Here is a 25,443-nt window from a genome sequence, read left to right as displayed (position 1 = left end):
CAAAAGACATCTCTGCCAAACCAAGTTAGAAGAAGAAGAACTCAACTTAAACCAATGAGCAGCCTTAAAGGTAAAGGTTTCAGAATGAGTACTGGTTTGGACATACAGTTCCAGGAAATGCCTTTTATTGATAAAGAACCTGTATGTTGTGTCGAGGCTTTTTAAAAAGTTCTTGGTGCTCACACATCTCATTTCTATAAAACATTTCTTTGAAGAATCAGTCACGTCGTCTGCGAAATTATGCCAAATAAGCTGCTTTGGCGCCTTTATTATTGTGCAGAGATATTGTATAGAGTGCAGCTCAAATCTAAATAAATAAATAAATGGGAAAACATTTAGAAATAGAGAGTGACAGAATGTTTGGTAGTGCATTGTTCATCCGTATAACCCAAAAGATTGTCACAGTGGCAAGAAAACGCAATGATTCAGTAACTGCAACAACCTGCTGTGGAGATATTCAACAGACTGGGCATCTGCGCCAACCCAAGTGCAACAAAGCATTGCAGAAATCGCTCAGCTGCAGCATATCAAGAGCAGAATTTTACATTTTCAGGTGCACAAACTTTCAAAGGGCAGTTACAAGGTCCTGAACATGGCTGTAGTTATCTGTGGTTAAGCATGAAAGCCTTAGTAACCATGACTCCACCTACATCCTCTAAGCTAAAATTGGCCTTAACAAGCATGGTGACGGAAGGCAATGGTTAAGGTGCAAAGGGCTGGATGTGTGAGCTTCACATCTGCAAAGTGGATATAAATATGTCTCTGTCTACCTGCAGCAAGCAGTTCTATGTATTTGTAATTCTTCCTACCAAACGCATTGCTACAAAGGAACTTTTCAAAAAGCTACAACTTTTTGAAAAGGGTGGGGGTGGGGTGGGGGGTAACCGGAATTTATGCTAATCAAAACTGGCAGCTGTTTTTCTTGGTTTCACCAGCATGCACAGCTGAGCACACTAAGGAACTACGCTTGGGCAGCTATGCAACTGGAGCATAACTGTTTAGAAGTAGTTGTCTTAACTGACGACGTAGCCCACATTGGGGTAGAAGTCCTCAATTGGGATACAACTCCTCATCATCCTCAGATGTTGTTCCTATGTTATGAAAGCTCTCATATGCTGAACCAGGGAGAGAAAGTGCCAGGAAACTGCTTAAGATGACTCAAGACAGACTTTATCCATTAAGAGTCATAGTTATCACTGGCGACATCAAAAATGTGGTGCATTTCAGTTTGAATTATTTCTCGCAGCGCTTTGAAACTAGTGGAGGAATTTCGAAGTGCAGATTTGAAACCTTCCACACCAAAATAGTTTTTTTGTATATAGATGTTTTATTATTGTGCATGCGGTCTTGTTTATGGATATAAAACTATCCGCTACATTTGTCCATTTTTTGGCATTGCTTGACATTGAAATAAATCAGAAGTGTAATATATGTAAAATATATATCATTATTATATATCAATATATCACTTTATTTGAATAGTATGTCAAAATAAAGCTAATAACTCCCAACTCTTAACAGTTACAAGGTCACATTGTAGCATAAAGAACAGTAACATGTAAAATGTAGCATAAAGAATTTGCTGGAGCTACTCAGACCCAATGACTGTGAATCTTGGCATTCTGGCAACTACAAAATGTAAGTGGGTTCAATCCTGCTTGTGTTGTACTGGAGTATTGAAATCATGTTCCACTGATTTTTTTTTTTATATTCTGACCCTGTCTTATGCGTAGTATGGTCTGGTGCAGGTGGACGGAGGTATATTGTAAAAACTGATCTGTCCACAAGAGGGTGCCAAGTAACAAATAATCATGACCAGAAAGAGAAATGAAATGCAACAAAAACACACTTTGTATGTATTTATTTTTATTTATTTATTTATTTCCACTCATTCATCCATTCATTTATTTATTCCTGAAGGTAATAATAATGCTTTAATTCATAAAATGTACAAGCCATAAATGGCTCATGTATGAACTCAGTACTAAGAATGGCTTTAACATCTTTCACACCACTGTTAAAAAAAAAATCACAAAAGCGATAATAGCATGAGAACATATTCCAGATTGAAGGACACTGTGATAAACTTCTAAACTGAAAGGGCACCTGGTTATTTTATGTAAATGCAAGGAAAGGGATTACAAGCAGCAACCATGAGGCATGAAACTCTGAATATGTTTTAGGTATCTTAGTTCTAATTTAGTTTACACTGGTACAGTGTCTTAAAAGGGCGATCAGTTCCTGGTTTATGTGAAATTAAACACAACTCTAAATATCCATCATAAGTAAGAGAATTTGGGTGTGAGAGAAAGCGAGAGAGAGAGTGAGAGAGAGATGTCCATTTTTACTTGTTCTTAGTACTAGTCCTTCAGGAGATACGTATTCAGAATAATATTTTGACCTTTGCAGACATATATGTTGCATTATAGAAAAGCTACGTCTTTTACAAAACCTTGTTTAATAAAATAAGTAAAAGTAATATATTATAATATAAAATAATATAATACAATATAAGATTTATGTTATATTGTATCTTTTCATCTTTCACCACTGTAAGACAGTGACCTTGACTTGTCCGGGAGTGCTGGATCCTAAGTGTGGCAGGTGTAGAGGTAGGTGCTGCTCAGGTTCCAATTTGGTGGAAAATCCTGGGTGGGGTGGCCCTTCAAGTGCTTCTGCATGGTGGCCAGGCTGCTGCAGAACTCCAAGCACAAAGTGCACTGGTAGGGTGTGGCCCCACCGTGTGTGCGCAGGTGTTTGATCATGGCTGAGTAGTCACGCGATCGCTGGCCACACAGCCTGCACTCAAAAGGCTTCTCACCTGAATAAAGACAGGGGTAGGAGGGTCAGTGAGGCAAGGAGTCAAGGAGGATAAGATCAGTTTATTGGAAGGATATACCTTTTACAAACACTCTTTGGGCATTTTATTTTTTAAGCTCACAGTTACCGGCTGCTTGGTGCATAGATGATATGACCCCTGTAATTCATCCATTATTAGCAAGGACCAGAATAGGAACCTCACTAACCAGATATTATGGCATCGACACCAATGTTGCAGTGGCATGGTAGTGTGTGTGATGCTAGTATAGGTGTATCAGGCACAGCAGTGTTGCTGGAGGTCTTACATACATATGTGTCACTGCTAGGTTTACAATAGGCCATTCAAAACTGACCATCGATGAAGGACTAGAGGTTGGATAACACAAGTGAAATGCATGAACAGACACAGTCTCTAACTATGCACCAGCAAGGTGGAGTAAGATGGTTGGGAGTTCTATTAAAGTAACCAGTATATGCAGTAAGCATATTCAGAGATGGTATTTTAGGCCCTGTTTACACTTGGCACAACATCTGTCTCAAGCCACTAACAGTAGTCAGCCGTTATCATTAGTTAATCTAGGTATTTCTGCCCAATGCCAGACTTTTTCTTTATCTCTGTATTCAATATTGTATTGAGTCTTGGTTCTCTTCAAGGATGTATGTGTTAGGTAGTAGTTACTAGTTAAACATGACTTGTAGTACAACCAAATTTAGTAAGTTTAGTTTGAAACAAACTACTGTTAACTGAGGACTTAGTAAAGACTACAAAACTGGCACAACCCAGTCCTGATCATAAGCTGTGAGTGATCATATGAATACAACTTCACAACAAACTTCAGAGGAAATGCAGTAGAAGAAGCCACATCTGTGCTTTTCATCTGTGCTGTAATAACACTTAATTAGGCGTTCTCAGCAACACTCATGCATCCCCGACCACCTCCCAACGTGCTCTCTGAGACATACTGGATCTCATTTATATTGGTACAATTATGCTTAGCGCTGTCTGCTTATGATTGGATCACCCAAGATCCTCTTTTGATAACAGCAGGTGCCACCACGGCTTTAGAGCACGGCATGAAGTCTAAATATGTATACACATACAAAACTGTCAACATGGCTATGCATTGATGATGCTTTATAGAGGTTCCAGCTGGCCAGCTGAGGGCAAGATTCCAATGCAGTACAATTCAAAAGTTTGGAATCACCTTTCACGTGTGTGGAATTAACAATTTAAGTTTTCAATAATGGACTTGTTATTGATTATGTATAAGATATTTATAAAATGCTAGCCCTGTAGAACTAGTAGGAGAGTGAGGAAACTATAAAAAAATGCATATTTAGTGATATGTTTTCCTTCAAGATTTAAAAAAATGCAGGAAAATTTGTCCCCTTTTTCCCAAGTGAGCATTTAAACTACATAACATATATAGCCGGGCTTCCTAACCTTTTTCATAGCGCGGCCCAGAGTGCAGTCAAGAACATTTCACCCCCACACCCTATTAAACTAATCAAATAGTAAGTCTGCTAATTTAATGGGTTGACTGGACCTGCGTTCCATAGCCAACACTTTTCCACAAACCAGAAGACCCCCCTCAGTAACAAGCCCAACCAATCAAAATTCATAATCATCATGAAGCCACGGACATACAAGCCTGCTGCTTTGCTTTTTGCTTCGCAGTGGTGGAGCAAAAGGCAGATGGGTGTGAGTGGTCCTGATCTGAGGTGGTTTTGGAGGGAATTACTCACTTCAAGTGAATTAGCTTTTTCACCAGGCAACTTTTACTCACATTCTTGTATCGGTGGCTTTAGCCTGCCTTTCATGGCCTGTGGAGCTATTCACGCGTTGAAATTGCCTGCACTCATCAAAATTGTTTTCTCTGAATTTTCTACAGTATATGTCTTTGTAGAACCACTCTTTCAGCCTCCTGGGACCACATCAGGACCCCCCAAGGAGGTTGCGATCCGAGGTTAGGGATCCCAAGGCAGAGTTTTTAATAAATATTGTAGCATTCAGTTGAATCAAGTGAACTTACATAAAATAGCAGAATTAGGTAGGACTCCCAAACATAAGTGATGTTATTGCGAGTGACGTGTTTTTAACAGATTTAACAATCTCTTTAAATAAAAATAAATAAATAAATAAATTAGTGATAACTAAATTACACTCCAGCATCCCCCCGCGACCCTGACGGAGAAGCGGCTTAGAAAATGGATGGATGGATAAATTACACTTAATGCCCACTCAGTGCACATCATTCAGCAGCATCAACTCTACCAATCGGATGTAAATATTTAGTCAGTAAATAAATAAATAAAAATAGAGGTTAAGGGTAAGTTGTAAAGTTGTGACAGGTCATATAAAGTTGCCTCACACACTGAATGTGGCCTGAGGACGGGTAGTTTAAGAGCTCTGTTAATAATTAAAAGCTGTATAGCATCAATGATGAAATCATAATAAAGTGAATATTATGTGTACTATAAAATATAGTGTATGTTATTTGTAATTTAGTTCATTTTTTTCCAAGATATATCAAATAAATATTAAACAAAACACATAAAATATCTTTTACTGTCTTGTTCATAAAACTGAAATCCATTTATTTTGTATATGTATATAAACGTGATCGATATGACAAGTGATTCCAAACTTTTAAGCTGGTACCGCATGTGTATCAGAGCTCAAATGTGAAACTACAGGGATCTCCTTCTAATGAGACATCTTGTGTAGTGAGCCGAAAGGCTGGTAAGCCTGTTCTTTACAAGAATCAGATAAGCCTCCACACTGATACTATATTCCTTGTAAAAGTCATTCATAGCTTTCAAAATATGGCAGACTGATCTGAACACAATGGCTGATAGACAGACTCCATCATCGGCTGTCATGATTTACGTAATTACAGGGACGTTCTGCAGTTTCGCTGTTCAGTTAAGGAGATCCAAGTGCTGATTAGCTGTGTGCACCGTGCATGCTGGAAGAAAGCCGAAAATCTTGCCTCATCACACTTGAGGGGTTATTTGACTCAGTAGAAGAAAATAACTGACTTCTGAAACATGCTGTCCTTCACTAAACAGCTCCTTGAAATAAACAAAGTAATTTGGTTTAAAGTATGATCTGTCAACTGATATCAGATTTGTGCTTGTAGGTATTTGAAAATGTATTTTACGTTAACATATTAAATGCAGATATGGTCAAACAGCCTAACTATTGAACTTTAAAATGATGCTTACTAAATCAGATTATGTCGATAAAACAGAAAGAAAGTAGTCATCTAAGTAATTACTTGAGTAAGATTTTGAAAGGATCTAGTGAAAGACTACTTGTAGCAGGACAAAGTTGGTAGAGCCTGCACCCACAGCGCACTGCAACATGAAGTTCAAAGGCAGGAGCTAAACCTTAAACACCGATTGAGCAGTAAGAAAAAATATAAAGTACCGAGTAGCACACCCATACAAGCATCAGAGTGAGAGGAGCTAATGTTTTCCTGTCTTTTACGCAGATAAAATAGACCACAGGACAGAACCTGACAAACTGATGTGCGCGAAAACTCACACGCACCTTTACTTCATGTCAACATGCACTGGCAACTTTGCTGTAGAAGAGGTAGAGCAGAATTGTGTTGTTATAAGTACGATAATGGTTCAGTATCCATAACCTCCGAACCCACAGATAATTCACAGGTAATTCAAACACTGCTTTTGGTAGCTTGTATAGAAAACATAGGAGGAAGAGGCCATGCAGGGGTGATCTACCTCTGCATTGTGGTCGTTCTGTTATGCTATGGAAGCTACACTTCGCTTTCATCCAAACTGCTAGTTCATTGTATGTGTATGACTGGCTGTATTTAACTGTCAAAACAGTGATTTAAAATGTGACCTCACTATAATGTGAAAGTAAGTAAGAAGGCACAAATCAGGATGAAGAACCTCTCTGGATAAATGAAATGCACTAAATGTGCATTGGATTAAAATAAAACAGAAAGAACGTAGATTAGTATAATCATCAAAAAGTTATATTTATTGATAACAATATATTCAAATAAGAGTATAAAATGGCTTCTAGTAAAATGACTGATACAAGAACAAAAGGCTACTTAACGGAGTAAAGTGCTTTTCTTATCTCCTCTGGTTGGATGTTAACATGAACAAGACAGATAAATTAATGTCATTTAATTCTATAGCCAAATGACAGTAATAACTGTAATTTTCAGAGGGTTAATAAATTAAAAGTTGAGGAGGCCACAAATGAGTTTTAGCAGGTTTGCTGTTTTGAATTACAGCACATTTTCTTCCTAACATGATTCAGCACAGTCAATTTTCATATCAACGAGTTAGCTAACATAATAGTTCTCAAACAATGCCAGTAAGCTTATTGTTGTCGGAGCAACTCCTTGTATCTATCTTTTTGTCTTTTTGACTTTTATTTTTTATCAAAATGTGAAAGCACCAGCTGCTCTTTACCTTGCATTAAAATTCCATGACAAACAGACCAAAAGAATAATATCCTGTTACAGTAACTTTCATTGAAAGTTAAAAATGTGTTTTCTTCCCTGTGAAGTTTTTGGAGGAGTGAGGTTTTGCTTCAAGTGGTTGTTTGTTATCACACTAATTAAGAAAATTAGCTAAAGATAATGAGCCATCTGAAGCTTATAAAGAGGCTTTGGGTTCCATCTGAACAGAAACATAACATGAGTTATCCAGCCAGATAATTAGCTGCATCACCCAAGTTGATACTGGCATCCAGGCATTCTAGCATAGGCAGCATGTGTGTTTTTACGGTGAAGCTTTGGAGGAAGCACTGAAAGGAATGGCTATATTTGTTTGGTTGTGTCAAAACAACTAGCCTCAGCTAACAGTGTCCAATAACGATAAGTATACCTTTCATTACACAAGGCCACTTTCAGATTTTGTACCTGTGTGTACTCTGAGATGTGTATCCAGTTGGTGTTTCAGGCTGAATCTCTTGCTGCAGTGTTTGCACTGGTAGGGTTTCTCACCCCCGAGACCCCTCCTGAGTGACCGCAGCGATCGCTTCTCCCGCATACCTCTCTTACAGAACTTACACCCATGATACGCCTCCTCCGAACCTAGTAATGAAAGAGAAAGAAAGAGAGAGAGAAATAATATATGGTATGTTGCAACACCATTTCTCACCATTTTGTTTGTAATAGAAATTAATTTCTGGTAGGTTGTGTTGAGCCTCAGTACAGACAAATGGTAAATGTAACCATGTACAAGAAGGTGTTTGACCAACTGACCCATCCATGCTTCGCCCACCCACATATTCTTTAGTAGTTGCTGTTGTGAGATTGAATAAGCTTACAGAACAGTTGCCTTACAGAACTCTACATTAATATAGTATTACTAACACTATTTTTTTGAGCCCAATAGAACACTATTAGGACACTATAGTGTTTGTTAGAGCTATTGCATAATGTTGAGTGTCCAGTTTAAAATGCTATGCTACAGAGTTGGATGTAATTGTAGCTACTTGAAGCTAGTTGAAGCCTGGCAGATTGGAAACTAGAATTTCCTTCTATTATTATATTAACTCAATTACTCAATAATGTTAAAGACATTCGATCTAGCTTAACAGTGCAGCCTTTCACAAGCATGCAAAATGAATATAATTTGAAATAAATACTTTAAATGTAGGTATATTGAGTTGTGCTCTGGTTGAAAGGTACATTTGACAAACAACTTTTTTTTCAGCTTTTCATGGTCAGTAGACCAGTGAGATCACACCAACAGAAATAGACACAAGGCAGCATTGGTTTGGTGCTTTTTTCCATTTTCACACATGGACTGGTCAGCTCACAACTTTGGTTTACACCTTCCCCTGTTCGCACATACACATTCACCTTTCTGAGACCTTCAAGATCTATCTGTGCTTTGAAGTGGCGATAAGCCTACTACCGTGCAGACAGAGCTGCCTGCATGTGAGATGCATCTATGAGACTTGGTTCTGGTGTGAGGTCAGTTGTACTTTATTCTAATAGTAGACTTTAAGGTCAGCCAGTCACTCCAATAATGAGAAAAATGTATTAAAAGCCAATGACATTGTCTATGTGCAGGACAAAACAGAGTGGCCACCTAAACGTTTGAAACACATTGTAAGACACTTTCATTCTTATTTACGAATTGAGAATAATACGTGCATTTCCGCTGATAACTTCAGCCTCTTTCAGCATGCAAGGGGAAAGATAAGCAGGTCACTGTGGTCAGTGAACTAACAGATACAAATGACACTATTTTTCATACTAAACTGACCTATTTCCTTTACACAGGCAGAGATGGGGTAACCTATTGGTGAATTTATTTACCTATTTGAGAAGGTTAATGGGTTTTTCTGTAGACAGATTGGTGTTACTGCAGCTGTAGCAAAAGTGAGGACAGGAATGTCCAGGGTTTGCTTTTGAAGTGCAAAACTGTTTGAAGCCCACTTTACATTTTATGAGTGTGTTGTTATTATAGGTAGGTAGGTAGGTAGATAGATAGATAGATAGATAGATAGATAGATAGATAGATAGATAGATGGATGGATAGATGGATAAATAGCAAGTGTAAGAAGTGGATTTGAGGGTGAGATATGATAAAAACTATAGGCCTTAAGTGATATCCCAACTTCGCCATCGTGCTGCGAAGGGGCCCATTTTTAGATAAGTACATCCTGTGGCAACTTTCAGCATGCAACCTGCTGTACTGCTCACTGTGTACACACTCACTCACTCACACACAGAAACACACACACAGAAACACACACACACACACACACACACACACACACACACACACACACACACACACACACACACCACATCCTCTCTCTCATACAGCTCAAAAGATGAAGAAAAAAAGCGTGGTTAACACTTTTGTCTTTGTTTAGATAGTTTGTGAGAACTAAGGACATATGGAAGTTTGAGTCAATTTGCAAGAATGACATAAAGCTTTTAGTGGCCTATCACCTATTTACTAACATCCAAACTCACAATCTCTCCCTCTGTCTCTTTCTCTGACTCGCTCTCTTTTTGTCTCCCATTACCTCCCACCGTCCCCCCACCGCATCACACACAGGATGCTGTACAGAAACATAAAAAACCCCTTCAATAACAGAGACAACTAGCTTCCCCAAGTTTTTCTCTTGCTGAGTAAAAGGATGGTGCGAATGCAATGACAGCATTGTGCATTAATAAATTATAACAGCACTGTTTCACTCTATTATACCAAACATAAAATGGGTTTGGAAGATAACGCTCTAACACTGAACTGTTTTTTGTTCTGTACTGCCAAAAAGACATTCGTGCATCTGATATCATGTTACAATCTCTCTCACAAACACACAGAGTGAAAGATGACGTCTGCATGTTTCCACACTGTGTGCACTGTACAGCCAATCAGCATGCATTGCAGAACATACTGTACAGTTCCTTTTGCCAGGCGACCGCAGTAGCACACCAATGTACCACAAGAGAGCCACAATGCTCTCTTTCTCTTTTCTCTTTGACCCCTAAATGTCTATCTATCTATCTATCTATCTATCTATCTATCTATCTATCTATCTATCTATCTATCTATCTATCTATCTATCTATCTATCTATCTATCTATCTATCTATCTATCTATCTATCTATCTATCTATCTATCTAGACAGCTAGCTACCTACCTACCTGTCTACAGGCAATACATTAACAAGAAAAAATGTAAAGTGATGTGGTGCCTTCACTTCTATAGTAAATATCTTTTTACAAAGGTCAAGCCATAACGAATAAAATGAAGACCACGATATGAACATTCAGATTATTTCTCTACCAGGGTGGTAAACTAATTTGTACATGCTTGTGTTTGTATTTTGTTCATTGTCAGGACAAAAATGTCCTGACTTTGTAGAAAAACCAACTTCTTCCAAATTTCTAACAGGTTTAATCTTTCATTAGTTTACTTGTCAGTCAAAACAGTCAGCAAGGCTAAGTTATTCATTTTTCAAGAGATATTTCTGAGGAGACTAGATATAAGATAATCCACCTGCATAAAAATGGATAAGGGTGAGGAAGGTCAAAGAAAAATAACTGAAAAAAAACAGGAGTTTCTGAAACTGGAGTTCAAGAAATGATTAAAAGGTATCGGGGACTCCTACCAACTGTGCAAGACTTTCAAAGCTGTTCCAATTAGAAAAAAGAACTTAAAGCTTTCATCTTTGAGAGAGAGGAGAAAATCAAACTGCTTCAGATCTAAAAAAAAAACAACCCAGGTGTTTCTCTCTATCCTTCCACTGTGAGAAGACAACTCAACAGTATGAGTGTAAAAGGATGTGTAGCTGTTAAGACACCCATACTGAGAAAAGAATATAGACAAACATGTTGCAAATGAAAGAAGCTGCTGGTGTTCACAGAATAGAGTCCAGATCACAAAATGATTCAAAATGTACATGTTTTTTTACTTTTTCTGCAATGTTGTACACCAATCAACCAAAACCACCCTCTTCTAAGTCTGTCCATTTTATCAGCTCCACTTACCATAGAGAAGCACTTTGTAGTGCTACAATTACAAAAATTATAAAGTGCCCTCACTCTGTCTCTCTTCATATTTTTATAGCCCCCTTTCATTCTGTTCCTTAATGGTCAGGACCACCACAGAGCAGGTGTTATTTGGGTGGCGGGTCATTGTCAGCCATGCAGTAACACTGACATGGTGGTGGTGTGTTAGTGTGTTTTGCGCTGGTACAAGTTGATCAGATAGAGCAGTGCTGTTGAAGTTTTTAAACACCTCAGTGGACTGAGAATAGTCCACCAACTAAAAATATCCAGCCAGCAGTGTCCTGTGAGCAGCATCCTGTGATCAATGATGAAGGACTAGAGGATGATCAACACAGACTGTGCAGCAGCAGATGAGCTATTGTCTCTGGCTTTACACCTACAAGGTGGACCAACAAAGAAGGAGTGTCTAATAGAGTGGACAGTGAGTGGACACAGTGTTTAAAAATTCCAGAAGCACTGCTGTGTCTGATCCACTCATACCAGCGCAACACACACTAACACACCACCACCTTGTGAGTGTCAGTGCAGATAAAATTGACGATGCGTGTAGAAACAAGGAGGTGATTTTAATGTTATGGCTGACTGATGTAGCCAATGCATATAGGAAGCATCATTATTGCGTGTGTAGTAGTTTACCTGAAGTTGCAGTCCTGGATGCCTGCCTCCATGAGCTTTCAACAGCCGGCTTGCTGCAGTGTCTACAAAGCATCTCCCTTTCCGATTGCACTTTTGGCTTGCTGCAGAAAGAACAGAAGAGGGTAGCTTAAGCATTGCAATACCATTTCCTTATGTTCACGATAAATTGAGAAACTTTATAAAGACTTAACATTATTTTAAGCATTTTAAATGTACACACAAATATACACACACATGTAAACTTGGAGTCAAAAGAGTTCAACACCATCTACCACTGACTGCATGGCAGAGAAGAAGAACAACATATGTCACCGAATCTGAGGTGTCTAATCATGTGTAGGTGGTTTACATTGCTGGCCAAAGAAGCACTTTGGCCTTGTATTTGACCAACCACAGCTAATTCTGACCAGTGTGAGAATGCCATGAAAGCCCCTCTCTCACGGAAGTTTGGAAATACATCAGTCTACTGTCACCTAGTAAGTGTTTTAACTGTAATAATCCTCTGAACCCGGCACCATTTTGTATGCACTGTTTTGCACTGTTGGGATCTGATGCTTATTTCTGATAAACACATGCACAGCACCCGCAGAACTACAATAGAGTCCTGCAAGGCTGTCTGACACTTCACCGCACAGTTGTATGATTGAGATGATAAAACGTGTGATTTGCTTGCAGCTTGTTACTAAGAGAATTTACCTGGAGGATGTAACTGCTCAATAGCACCTCAACCATCAGAAAGTATAGTGTCACATGCTGACAGAGCTGCCAATATCACATCGTATATCGTAAATAAATCCAATTTTGCCAAAAAAGCAAAGAAATCAGCAACTTTTGTTAGAATTTGTTATGTGGGGTATGTTCCAGAATGAGAGAGAACAATGCAAAGCACCACCAGAACTGTTGAAATTGTATGGGCTGGTCAGCAGTGGCACTTGAACAAAATACATTCAAAAATAAAGTCGCCAACAATCATTATTTGGAGTTATAGCCTTCAGAATACACATTTGGTTTTCTAAAGAAACTTTCAGCAGAAAATTGGACTGCAGATCCTAATTTTCACCCCATAGATGAATAAAAATATAATAAATCCAACAAAATATGGAAGACATCAACTAAATGTACACACAAAGGCATTTACATGGGTTGGAAAGGACACTGCCAATTCCATGTATTATTTATTAGTTAGTCTTTGGTGTCGTTCAGGAATTTTTGTTTGCTAATTATTTTGTACATGAGTTAAAATAAAATGCATCCATCTAAAAATGAAAATCAGCAACAAAATATACACTTTAAAAATGTACATTTTAAAAATTTACAATTTAAAAGATCACTGCTGCAATTCCAACATGAATGTATATGCGCCATGCACATGTACGTGGACATCAATACATACAGGAGCCTAAGCATAAAAAAAACCCCATACATATGTATAACATTGGTGTATAACATCTGGTGAAACTTCAAAATGACTTCAAATCCGGCCAAAAACAAAAAAAACAACTCACTTACACGGGATCTTACATCACCTCTCTTTGTGAGTCTCAAACGAAAAGAGCAAAAAACGCATGAACGGGTGAAAAAGCATTTGAGAATGTGTGTGACAGGAAGCGAAGCAAGAAGGCGATGGTTTCCTCTGCCAAGATGAAGATGGACACAGATTAAAATCTATAGAAGGAGGGAGAAAAGATCTGTGGGCTTGATTCTTTCCTACTCTTCCTCCTAAAATAGAACAGGAGCAGATTTGTGCCAGGGTATGTGTTATCTGTTTGACTAACGGACTCCAGTTCGTTACAACTACGAATGCTAGAAAATATGAAACAAAGCTGGGTGTATTTAAAGTAAGGATTCATTTATGACAGCCTGTATGTGCAAAGTTCACTCACTTTGCACAAGTGGGCTAGGTATTGTTTCACTTGCCAGCAAGCAAATGTCAGAAAACGACTGCATGAATGGAGCGAATGTGTGTTTGTAAGAAGCAGACGGTGGCTAAAAATGAGACTGAAACAGCGCACAGTTCTCTAATGGAGATGAAAAGAAACTTTCATGTATGTTGTTTGAGTAATGAGGGACAACGAAGGGGTCTCCCCTTTGTTTCTCCATCCCAATAGTATTAGCACTTTTTGCTCCATAACACTCCACAGACAGGAACCGAGTGGGCAGTACAGTGCAAAAGGCTCACACACTGACGTACAGTGCTACTGTGTATAAGAGGTTTCAGGATGTTATTATTTTTTTGCCAAAAAATAATGAAAAAAATCTACCTTCTCTAGACATGTAAGAGTTGTTACACCATTATAGGAAAGCATTAATTAAACAGCAGTGTCACGAATAATCTGGTGACACCTGTGATAAGATTGTGGAGGTGGAGGGGTGGTTGAGGAAAAAATGTCTGTCGGAAAGTTAGCCGTTTATCAGTCAATTAGTAACCCTTTACTATTAAAGTTCACTATTCACTTAAATATACTGTAGCAATTATGAAACTAATAAGTATGTAGTTATGAGAGTGGGGAATTGAAGTCTGGGCCCACACATGAAACCTTATGGCTTCACCTATTTAGATCCAAATAACATACCAGGGACACAACATATAAGATCGCACTCTAATCTTATTATGAATGCAGTATGATAATCAATAAAAAAGTGTTTGTAAGTGAAACAATTCATTTCAAAATGTTGTATATCCATCTGTAACAGTTTTGGATATAGAGTTTTTGAGATGGATAGCAGCTGATGTATAACAGAAAAGATTTTTATTTCTTTAATGAAGTTTTGATGTTTATTGTGTGAAATCCACCCCTGACAATGTGTGTCATGAAAACAATAAAACGTCTTGAAAGTGGTCTATAATGTGTGTTGGAATTAAATCCATCAATAGCTTTTTAAACCCTTAAAATCCCAGGCGTATTATTTAGTAATTACATAGGCTACAAAGCAAACTGAGATATTCTCAGGTTATAGAAGTGTGTGGTAAAACTTTGGGCAAATAAGGGGTTAATATGTATTTATGGTGTTCGTAATGATGTGGAAGCAACATTTCAGTATTATAATGATTTTAAATTATTTCAAGAAAACCTCAACACAAAACGATTTTTGCATTCAGTGTTATTCATTTCAAGAAGTAAAGTGGTGCTTCAAAACAAGCTTTATATACAGTAAAAAAATAAAGTTTTAAAGTGTGATTAGGGAAAATCTTGTGGAAAAAGTGTACCATTTCATGTTATATAACTAATAAACTTCTCAGCACTAATGCAACTCAACATTATGCAGAGGTGGGAAAAGTACCTAGAAATTATACCTAAGTGAAAGTATGAGTAAAAATAAAAAGAGGACTCCCTTATATCGCAAGCTGCTTTACAGAAATGCATTACAAAACACGACTGTGTAAGAAGTTGCACTTTCCAGTCGGCTTAACTACACCAGTCAAATAATCTTTTGCATTTGAATGAGGACAAATTCCATAAATCCTAAGATAAGTGCCGTAGAAAATGAATAGGGTCTGACAAGGTTGAGGATTTCCAACAAAGGTGAATGTCCAAAGACTCAATATTGTGGCAGATTTCAAGACTTTAAAAGATTTCTATAATAGTCTAGCTAGGTGTTTTTGATAAAGCTTTAAGCCGCTTAAGACTGTGTGCTGTGCTGGATTTGCCACTGTGAAGCAGTGTTGTTAGGCCAGACAGAAAGCAGAGTAAAATACAGCAATGCCCAATACATATTATAATTCATTATTAATAATTATTAATAATAATCATTACGAACAATTCTTACACTAAGCAAATTAGGTTGCTGGTGGTAAACCATAACTGCAAAGCAACATAATGCACAAAGATTATACCTGGAACAGTATAATGGTTTTTAATAATACAATAATACAAAATTCACCTGATCTATACAGTCATATGTGTGGTATATAAAGTATTTTACAATTAATTTAAAAGTGTCTCACCCAATCAGATTTTAGAATCTATACCTATTCAAATATGTTTTTTTGTGTTTTTCCACAATAAGCTTGTTTAGATATAATATTTGTTTATATGACACCCGGTGATCTGTGTTTTCATAATTTTTTTGTACAGATATAATACCATGTGTGTTGACATTGCCATATCCATTTAAATTCACATTTGTCATTGTTGCATGTCATTGCTGTCAAAACAAAACCTCTCACTTAGAAATGGAAAGGAAAAAAACACTCTTTTATACTCTTAACTTTTATACATATTAATAAAGGAGATTTTATTGAAATTTCTTTTGGGCCATTTCTATGGATCCATTCATCATAAAATGCACCCACAATGTAAAGGACATTGGTCATTTTCAAATGGTTTTAATACATAAGACAGTGATGCATGTCTTTGTGTCTTACCTTTCTCTGTCCTGTGCTGCTCCATCCAGCACTGCACTGATGGAATCATTCTTCCCCTTGAGGCCTTGTCCTGTCGGACTATCCAAGGCCAGAGGGCCAGGGCGGAGCAGATGATGGTAGGGATGTACTAGGCCAGGGTAGCCCAGCAGAGAGGTAGGCACCTGGTGCTGGAGGGAGCGGTGAAAGAAGGGGTACATGGGAGTGGGATAGGAACAGGCAACCATATGCTGGGAGGCCCGAAAGGTGTGGACTGCCATGAGGTCTCTATAACTGAGGACCATCCGGCGTGAAGGATTTAGTGGTGGCCAGTGGAGTGTGGAGGATGGGCCTTGTGGTGTGGGCAAACTAGAGCCTGTGACATCTCTGGAAGCTGCAGTAGGTGGAATGACCATGGACAAGGGAGGCTTCTGTGGCGGGGGAGGTGATGGACTAGAGACAGGCTGTGACCTTTCATGGTCAGAATGTGTCACAGGTGGTGAATCTAAAGAAGAACTAATGGGGGATGCCTCATCAGAAGAGGGGATTTTCTTGCATGCCTCTGAATCACAATGCCCTATTTCAACGTTGGGAGACAGCCTCTGCTCTGCATCTTTAACCCTCTCTAGGATCTCCACCTGATTCTGACACTGCTCCACAAGTGACTGAATCTCCAGATGCTGAGCCCCACTCAGAAGCTCTGGAAGATCCCCATCAGGGATGTCCACCCATTCACTGTACACATAGTCCAAGATTTGCTTAAGCGTGTGGGGGGAAACATTATCAACACTACAGTGATAGCCTGTGCCTGGATTTTGACTGGTCAGCTGCCGCTCAAGGTTCTTGCTGGCCCAGGCTAGCACCAAGGCATGAGCTTTGAAAACGTGCCCATCCGACATGAGGACAGTGTCACATAAAGTACCTGCCCGTAGGAATGTTTCTGCCTGACGCATGTAGGGCAAACGGTGGGGGTTGTAAATACGGATCATCTCAACTCACTCTGGAATGAGGGGATAGCTGAGAATGGAAGAGGAACAGCAGGGTGGAAGAGGTACACTGGGTAAGGTGTTCAGGATGGACCATGTGCTGGGAATCTCCATTCAACCTGATGAAGAGGAAACAAAAGAAATGAGGAGAGTTGTAATGAAGAGGCAAACCTGAAAAATAAAGGTTTTCAAATGGGTCTCTGCTCAGAAGTACAGTTTTTGAGAAAGAAAAAAATATAGACACTGTTACATTGTGTTAGAATACCTTTAAAAAGTTCTTCACATTCACACACTTTATCATCATTCACTGAATTTCTTTTCCAGTGAACCCAAAGTGGTTCTTCAACGGCATCATTTGAAAACAACCCTATTTTACCCACTGATTCTTCAAAAAGCAAAGAATGGGCATTAATGCTGACAACTAAAAAGCTAAGCATGCCCAGATAGACTAAATAAACTTCATGATCTACAAAGTCAATCAGTAAATAACATTTGAAATAATTTACATGCACCATCCAGTGCAAAAGTATGGAGTGGTCATATGATATATACTGTTGATTTTCTTTGAACATACATTAACACATCCTCTACAAAGAACACACTTCTGTATATTTTAATGCGCAAATACAGATTTTTTGCTGATTTGAATGTATTGCAAAAAAACAAACGTTAATTTTGCAGAAAATAGTGGCACATTTTACATTTTATGTTTTTTTTTTCTTCCAACATGTTACAATTAACAAATAAATAGATATTTTGTGCTAATATTTACAGAAACACATCATCTTTAGGTTCTCTGTTCTAAATATTGTCGCTGTCCAATGAAAACTGTGTATCTCCATTGTAGTCCATTTTTCTTCTATATCATTTTAACTGACCAGCTATCATTTATACATTTCATGATGCATGGACCAACAGAAATGTTCTAAAATCACTTGGAATAAAACTTCTTTACATTAACTGACATTAAATTAGTATTTTTACCTTCTCCTGTTACTATTTTGGAGATACTTGTTTTTCTTTGGTCAGCGATAATACATAATATGGTAGAACACCTTGTATACACCTCAGATTGCCTGAAAACCTGGGTAAACTTGGAATGGAAGTAAATGTAATGGGATGAAAGTTATTTTAAATTGTAAATGGCTGCTTGAATTTTCAAATTATGCAAAAAAGTTAAAAAATTACAAACATGAAAATAAAAATTTTTGCTATGACAATGATGAATGTATGTTTTATTCTCTAAAAACATGAAAATAATTTATTACAAGAGCTAATGTTTTCCTATGACTTACCAGTGGTTCTGTTATATCCAGTTTACATTCCTCGCATAGTTTGTTTCATTAGCTACACATAGTACCTTGTAAATGAAGTAAAAATGAAAGCCACCCCAGTGGGTCTATCTATTGTTTTAAAATAATGTATTAAGAATCTCAGATAATGCACATATTTGCGTGGACTCAAGGACAGATGCAAATGAGCAACGATAATTTCTAGATCTTCCATGGTTTTAGTTGTGCTGTTCTGATGAGATTTTTCCATGGCTGACAAAGACGGTACTCCGAAGACCTTTACTGTCACCCACATCAATGCTAATTGATTTGCATACAATTAGGATGATGATATTGTACATTAAAGGAGGGCATACTTTCACAATTTTACTTGCACAAAGAGAGTCATGGGTTGATCTCCTTGAATCCCACATATTTTACAAATACATATAATACAATAAATGTATTAGAAACATGGATGTTCCAGCAGAGGAATGCAGGCAGGTCATGTCAATGGTTATTTTCCACAGTGTGGAAAGGTCATGTAGGCTGAAGTCATTTATTACTGCCCCTATTGTTTTTTTTTGTTTGTTTGTTTTTTAAATGCAGCCTGGTAATGACACCCAAACCTCATGTAAATCATCCAATACATGTTTCTTCAGCACCCTTATTAATGTAAAAAATACCCAAACACCACAGAAACATTTAAACAATCGATTGATCCCTAAACACCCCTACACAAGAGGTTAGCGTCATAGCACCTTTACCCTCCATAGACTGTCAGCCAACATACTCATCGACACTGTGAAAGTCTGCTGTCTCTGTTTAAGTGGAACTCTTGGCCATTTCGCAAAGATTACGATGCGTCTCATCTGAATAAAACAGACTGTAGGAGGTGTATGTCTGCTTGTCTAGGCTCGTCAGCCGGAGAATGACTTTCGCGTTTTGCATCATCTTTGAAATTTTGTCCTAAAGCTCAAGCTGAAGCCACAGACCTCCTTAGAATGTGAAACTCTGACTAATGCCTGTACGCAGCTTCTCATAAGACAAAGCTGCAAGTTTGTTTGATCAACAACAACAGTATCAAAGTGATACAGTAGGTTGGTTAAGATACACATCTACTGTAGTAACAGTGTGATGTGGTGAGTGGTACATCGTTTGATTACGGGGCTATACGTCACAGAATTACGGAGAACTTGCAACGCTGCCATATGCTCTATTTCTGGAAAACAGAGGCACATTAAGGTAAAGTTTGAGTCTAGCTGAGAAAGTTTTTCATGCTCAAAGTTGTGTAGAAATAAAGGCTGCGATTAATAGCACATCTTGTGTAGAGAATAACAATTGACAATTGAAGTAATTTGCATTACCACTTATATGCTTATTCTGACCCCATAAAATTTCAGTCTCATTAGTTCAGATAGGGCTTATTATTCAGTCGATACAGGGACTTCAATGCAACCTGGCTGAACTATTCTTAGGTTAAAAGAAGTGTTTAATAAAACCTCGGGGCCCCCTGGTGGGCCCTGGCCACTTAAGCGGTTAAATAAATGATGTATTTGCTTTATCTGAGAATCTAAAAATGGACTAAAACAATTCACATTTGGAGCTATACACTCTATGGAGCAATGGCCAGCAATAGCTATCCTGACCGATTCTCTGCAAAACTAAGACGAGTAAACAATTTTCCATCATGCTCTGTACACTACAGTAGCCTCAATGACTTAGTGTCTGTTTAGTGAAATCTGTTTTTTTGGGAAAGAATGTATTATCGGCTGCCAAACATGCGTGTGAGTGTATATTAAAGATATGATCACGCCCCCTCAGTCTGGTTGTGATGATGACAGATTGGGTGGAAAGTAGATGTGGTGTATGATAGAGATCATTTTCCAAATGACTGGAATTGATGCTAAGTTGACTTAACCCATTAATCCTCGCTGCTACAACTTAATGGTAACCCAATCGCTTTGCAGTGTTGCTGAATGGTAAAATCTTGGAGACCTATATATATACATATATCTTCTTCTTTCGGCTGCACCCTTTAGGGGTCGCCACAGCGGATCATCTGCCTCCATCTTGCCCTATCAACTGCCTCCTCTACTTTCACACCAACCATCTCCATGTCCACCTTCACTACATCCATAAACCTTCTCTGAGGTCTACCCGGCAGCTCCATCTCCAACATTCTTTGACCAATATATATATATATATATATATATATATATATATATTATAAATAACCAGTTCAATTGTTTTGCAAAAGCTTCAAATAGAGAATAAAGTATAAATGACATGCACTTATCTTATAGATCACATTTTCTTATAGCAGAAACCACATAAAGGAAATCATGAGCATCGTCATTCCATTTAAAAAAATATTTGACTGCATGGAACTTGACACGAAATATAGGCCTTCAGATTGCATTACTTGTAAAAGTAAATTTACCACAAATGTGACATATGTGTCAATGACTTCATGCGTACAGTTATAGTTTGAGAAATGCAGTTATTGCTAGCAACATTTGTGTAGGTGTGAATAATATATATGATGAACTAGTTGGAATTAAGTTAGAGTTGCTTAAAAGTGCTGCCAAAATTCTTGGAAATGATTTCCCAAAAAAATACAGCTTATGCTGTACGTTAGAATTGTAGAATGTTTGGTTGTGAAAAGTGTGGCGTTATGTTAGTAGTCTTATGTCAGCCAAGTACGTCGGCTAACCAGAAATGAAGAGCTGTGAAACATCTAATACAGTGAGAGAGACCAAGAATTCAAAACACCTTTATTTCCGTCATTTAATGTACTTACAGTGCATGGACCAGCTTCAAATGTATGTTTGTGATGTCTTTTAACATTTTATTTTAAAAGCTTAGACAAAGCTGGATGAGGGTAATTATTTGCCTTTTAGTACACTTTTCATTTGCATATTGTAGCAGTCCAAAAAACAAATATATCTACAAAATGGTGACTTTACAGAAGAAGGGAAAAAACATTCTTAACGTTGAGTATTGTTTAACTCTAGAAGTGGCCAGTGCCCACCAATGTGCCCAAAGTTTTATAACCCACTATTATAAGCTGGGAATAAGCTTCCAGTTTGCACTGAAGTCCCTTTAGTTACTGCATAATAAGCATTCCAATACATAATGAATTAAAATAAACTTTGGATTAAGGGGTTAATAATGTTGTCCCTGAGAACTTGAGGAAGCTCCTTCACCTTTATCATGACTGCCACCTCTTGTCATCTTCCCAACCAATGGTATTGTCTTATATAATGACACCACATGCGATTTGAATGTTTTTTTTTTCTTTCTTTTTTTTTTGCAGTAGCATTACAATATAGAACTTTATTTTGATGTAACATTTTGATGCAATCTTCTTTTTTGTTTTGGTTTGGTTTGGTTTTTTTTTTTTCCAAGTTTCAAAACACTAGCTGTCTTTCATGATGTGTGAACAGTTGATGGTGAATGGGCCAAAGTAAATGAATCAGAATTACTCTAAAATATAACCCTCCATTAAAAAAGGTTTTCTCCTTCCCCTGTAAATTTACCATGGGACATCTCTCCTCTGTCCATTTTATTTATCAAACATATCTTTATTATGCTCAAGATTCATAAGTACAGTCAAAAACTAAGTACCAAAGAAATATGTTGTGTCTAAATTTGAAATAGATGCACTAGAAGCATCTTAAATAACAAAACCAAAAGTGTCTCCTCACTGGAATAGTGCATTGTCAGAAAACACTGTTAGTCCAGTGCACTGCAAGTCCAGTGGAAAAGACACGGCAAAGCGCTGAAGGTTACCTTTACCAATGTGTAGTGCAGCTTTTATGATACTATAACATTTGAGACGTACTGACCTGTGAATGAGAAATAAACTTGTTTGGACTTAGTATTAAATAGACTTTGGTTTGGCAGACTGCAATAATGTTATATGCGAATGATCGAAACAGCTTCCAAACGTACTGTAGGCAGTAGTCATCATGATGAATCAGGTAGTCAACTAAAATTAGAATGGCTGTTTTCATTATTATTATTGTTGTGTTCCAAAGAAACACCAACTTAATACCACAAATTTTGCCCTTCAGCATAATTTTTAAAGTATTTTTCTTCCTGAAAATGCAGTTGAATGTGAAAATTGTGGAAATCTAGATGGCAGTTTAAACTCAAATTAGTTTAAATTTCTATGGTTTTAATATACATATAGATTCTCCATCAACTTAAAGAGTAATTCTTCATATTCATACTCTCAGAGGTATAATGATCTAGAGTGAGAGTGAAAAATAAAGTGCTTTGGCTTTATGTAGGCAGGTCGACTCAACAGAGTTATACGGAAACGAGGACACGTCTGAAGAAAACATAAAAGTATTCTTCAATTATAATTTAACATGTTGGTCCAGGCCTACTAGAATTGCACTCGGTGAAATTCTGCAGTATGTTGCTTAAGACTTCGAATAATGTTTCAGACCACATAAAAATGAAAAATTTTAACCACTTATCAAGTCGTAAAAGTTTAAACCTGTAAAAATCAACAAAATTTACAATTATCCATGATTGATAAAACATACACTGACAATGGATAATTATATATGGGAAAGCATACAGATATACATAAGCAATTGTACATATTGCAAATGTCCTGCTGCCTTTCATAGGTTGAGATCGCTACAGGTCACATATGCTGCTAGTTATTCTACAGGACTGTCAAATCTATCTCACAGCTGTGCACATTAAATGTAATTGTTAGTTTATTTCAGAAGACATGCATTCTTGGTCAGTAAAGAAGCACGTGTATTTACATTGACTAAAATCTACTGCCACAAAATTTGTTAACAGTTAGTGGTAAGGCTATAACAGGTACATAAGTGTGCTCTACATGATCATCTATCAGCCTCTTATGCTAGGCAGAAAGTTGAAACTAGTCAACTCACCCGTTGTGTACTTCCTACAGTGTAAGCCCTTGATTACTATCTGATCCCTACGCAAATAAGCCAAGTCATCGATTAACGGCAAATCACCTTTACTGATCATATAATTACAGAGTTGTTGATCACAGCTGCTAGTGCTCTATGCTCGTCTCCTCAATAGTGACTAACAGCGTATGCACCGGGCTCTTGCAAAAGGTCATCTGCAGGGCGCTAACTTACAGACTTCACTGAAAAACAAAACTGCTGAAATGAAGTGCTCAGTTTAGGTCCAGACAGAGAAAGAAAGATAAAGAGAGAGGCCCATGAGTAAAAAGGGGAAAACCTCTTAGCAATGACACATCCTCTCCAGGCCTGCAAACTGAGACTCTCCACAAACAGACTGACAATCAATGTGACACTTTCACGGAAGCTTTTGAAATCTATCTATGATGTTTTTTTTTTCTTTTCAGTTAACGAGGAGGGGAGAGAGAAAAAGAAACAGAGACAGACAGTGAGAGAAACTTACCAGTGCATTCGAGGTTCAGGCCATGTCCTGATATGGGTGAGTGTACAAACAGACACACACATGCATTGTGGCTTTGCCCAGAAATGACATCGACCTGTGGAGGACTAAATGTAGGTGAGCTACAGTAGGGCTACCTCTGCACTCTGGTCAACCCCTCCCCTCACTCATCAGCTTCCTCTGATTGGTCTGTTTTGGTGCACATTTTAAGGAGGTGATTAATTCTTTTCATAGCCATAGTGTTACAATATAGAAGTGGGTACATATTGTCATTATGTGTAAGCAGATGTATACATTTGCCAAATTGCAGAATAATCAATGGCATTTTTTGGTTGTGGGGCAAAAAGTTTAAGAATTCTATTTTATTACAATATTATTAATGTATTATTATAGTATTATTATGGTGTTATAACATGAATCAGTTGCACACACTCTGTGGTCCTTTCATAATAAACCATTCATCTTTCTTAGCCTACTCTTTGCTTTAATCCTGATTATTTTTAATGTCACTGCAAGTTAAACAGTAGTAATCAAACAACATTCTCTCACTGTTTGTGCTCTTTCACTAACATCATTACAGAATCGGCTCTAACTTTCTCTTTTTCTTCTCCTGCCCACTCATTCTCAGACAATCAATCCACAATTCGAAAATGTCAAGAGGTGGAAAACAGCCAATAAAGAAAAAAATAGTGAGATTGTGCGGTGTTGAGCCACAACTGAAACGCGTCTCAACATCAAACACTCCCAGAGGCATCTGAAATCCCCCTGTTTATCTATCAAATTGTCACCTTCATCCTCGCACCCATGTCCTCTCCCAAAGGTGTGAAAAGGATGCTGTACAGGTGTATTTTTGTTTCTCAAGGTACAAACAGTATAAATGTACCCTCGAGTCTTGTCTTCAGATCTGAATTTGTACCTTACATGAGTTTAAAATGTACACTTTCCTAAAAACAAGGTGCACACGACGTAAAGGTTTAAAATAGAAAAGTAAAATGAATGGCCTTGTATGGAGTTGGATTAACTGAAAAATACAGCTGCAAAGTAATTTGGTTCAATAATTTTTTCTTATCTGAAGGTAGTGAAGCTGCATACCAGGCCAGAGAGTTCAGGGGTACCACTATTGACAATTTAATACCTTTTACCAGATGCTGCTATATTCATCTGTTTGGGGCGCTGCACGCTGGATGGGTGGGCTATTGGGTGAAAAATTACATTCTGATGACATCTAATGTTATGTGTGTTCTGTTCACAACTTTGCCCACTCTCATTCTTTAGAATGATCATTATCTCTATCTGACACCACAGAATCCTTCTAAAGAATCGGAAACAGCCACTTTACATGCAGCATATTCTCCTGATTTCTTTCTAAAGGTGCAAGATCCTGCTGCAAGAACCTCATTTAGCCTCAGTGGTTTAAAATGTTTTTTATCTGATTG

The 25,443-nt window shown here is 37.8% G+C and overlaps 1 protein-coding gene across 2 annotated transcripts; it reads right to left on the bottom strand.

The window, feature by feature from the left end:
• Positions 1 to 1,864: 1,864 nt before the first annotated feature.
• zbtb32 (zinc finger and BTB domain containing 32) lies at positions 1,865 to 24,106 on the bottom strand. 2 transcript variants are annotated; one of them, XM_017720820.2, is made up of 5 exons: positions 24,011 to 24,106; positions 16,354 to 17,434; positions 11,988 to 12,088; positions 7,731 to 7,904; positions 1,865 to 2,821 (listed from the first exon to the last, which is right to left on the bottom strand). In XM_017720820.2, the coding sequence occupies exons 2-5, from the start codon at positions 17,316 to 17,318 to the stop codon at positions 2,592 to 2,594; spliced, it is 1,470 nt and encodes a 489-aa protein (XP_017576309.1). In that variant the 5' UTR covers positions 17,319 to 17,434; positions 24,011 to 24,106; the 3' UTR covers positions 1,865 to 2,591. The 2 variants fall into 2 exon arrangements, with proteins under 2 accessions (XP_017576309.1, XP_017576310.1); XM_017720821.2 differs by lacking the exon at positions 24,011 to 24,106 and adding an exon at positions 23,509 to 23,704.
• Positions 24,107 to 25,443: the final 1,337 nt, after the last annotated feature.

The sequence above is a fragment of the Pygocentrus nattereri genome, chromosome 17, assembly GCF_015220715.1.
Source record: "Pygocentrus nattereri isolate fPygNat1 chromosome 17, fPygNat1.pri, whole genome shotgun sequence".
NCBI lineage: Eukaryota > Metazoa > Chordata > Actinopteri > Characiformes > Serrasalmidae > Pygocentrus > Pygocentrus nattereri.
Note: the sequence above shows the minus strand (reverse complement) of the source record. Positions and strands in the feature narration are given on the sequence as shown.

Excerpts from the sequence above, each read along its gene's own strand:
- zbtb32 (XM_017720820.2), bottom strand. The coding sequence starts at position 17,318 with ATGATCCGTATTTACAACCCCCACCGTTTGCCCTACATGCGTCAGGCA. Across the intron at positions 12,089-16,353 it reads GCAGCACAGGACAGAGAAAG|CAAGCCAAAAGTGCAATCGG; the intron begins GTAAGACACAAA and ends TTCTTTCTGCAG. Across the intron at positions 2,822-7,730 it reads ACATCTCAGAGTACACACAG|GTGAGAAGCCTTTTGAGTGC; the intron begins GTACAAAATCTG and ends GTCTTTATTCAG.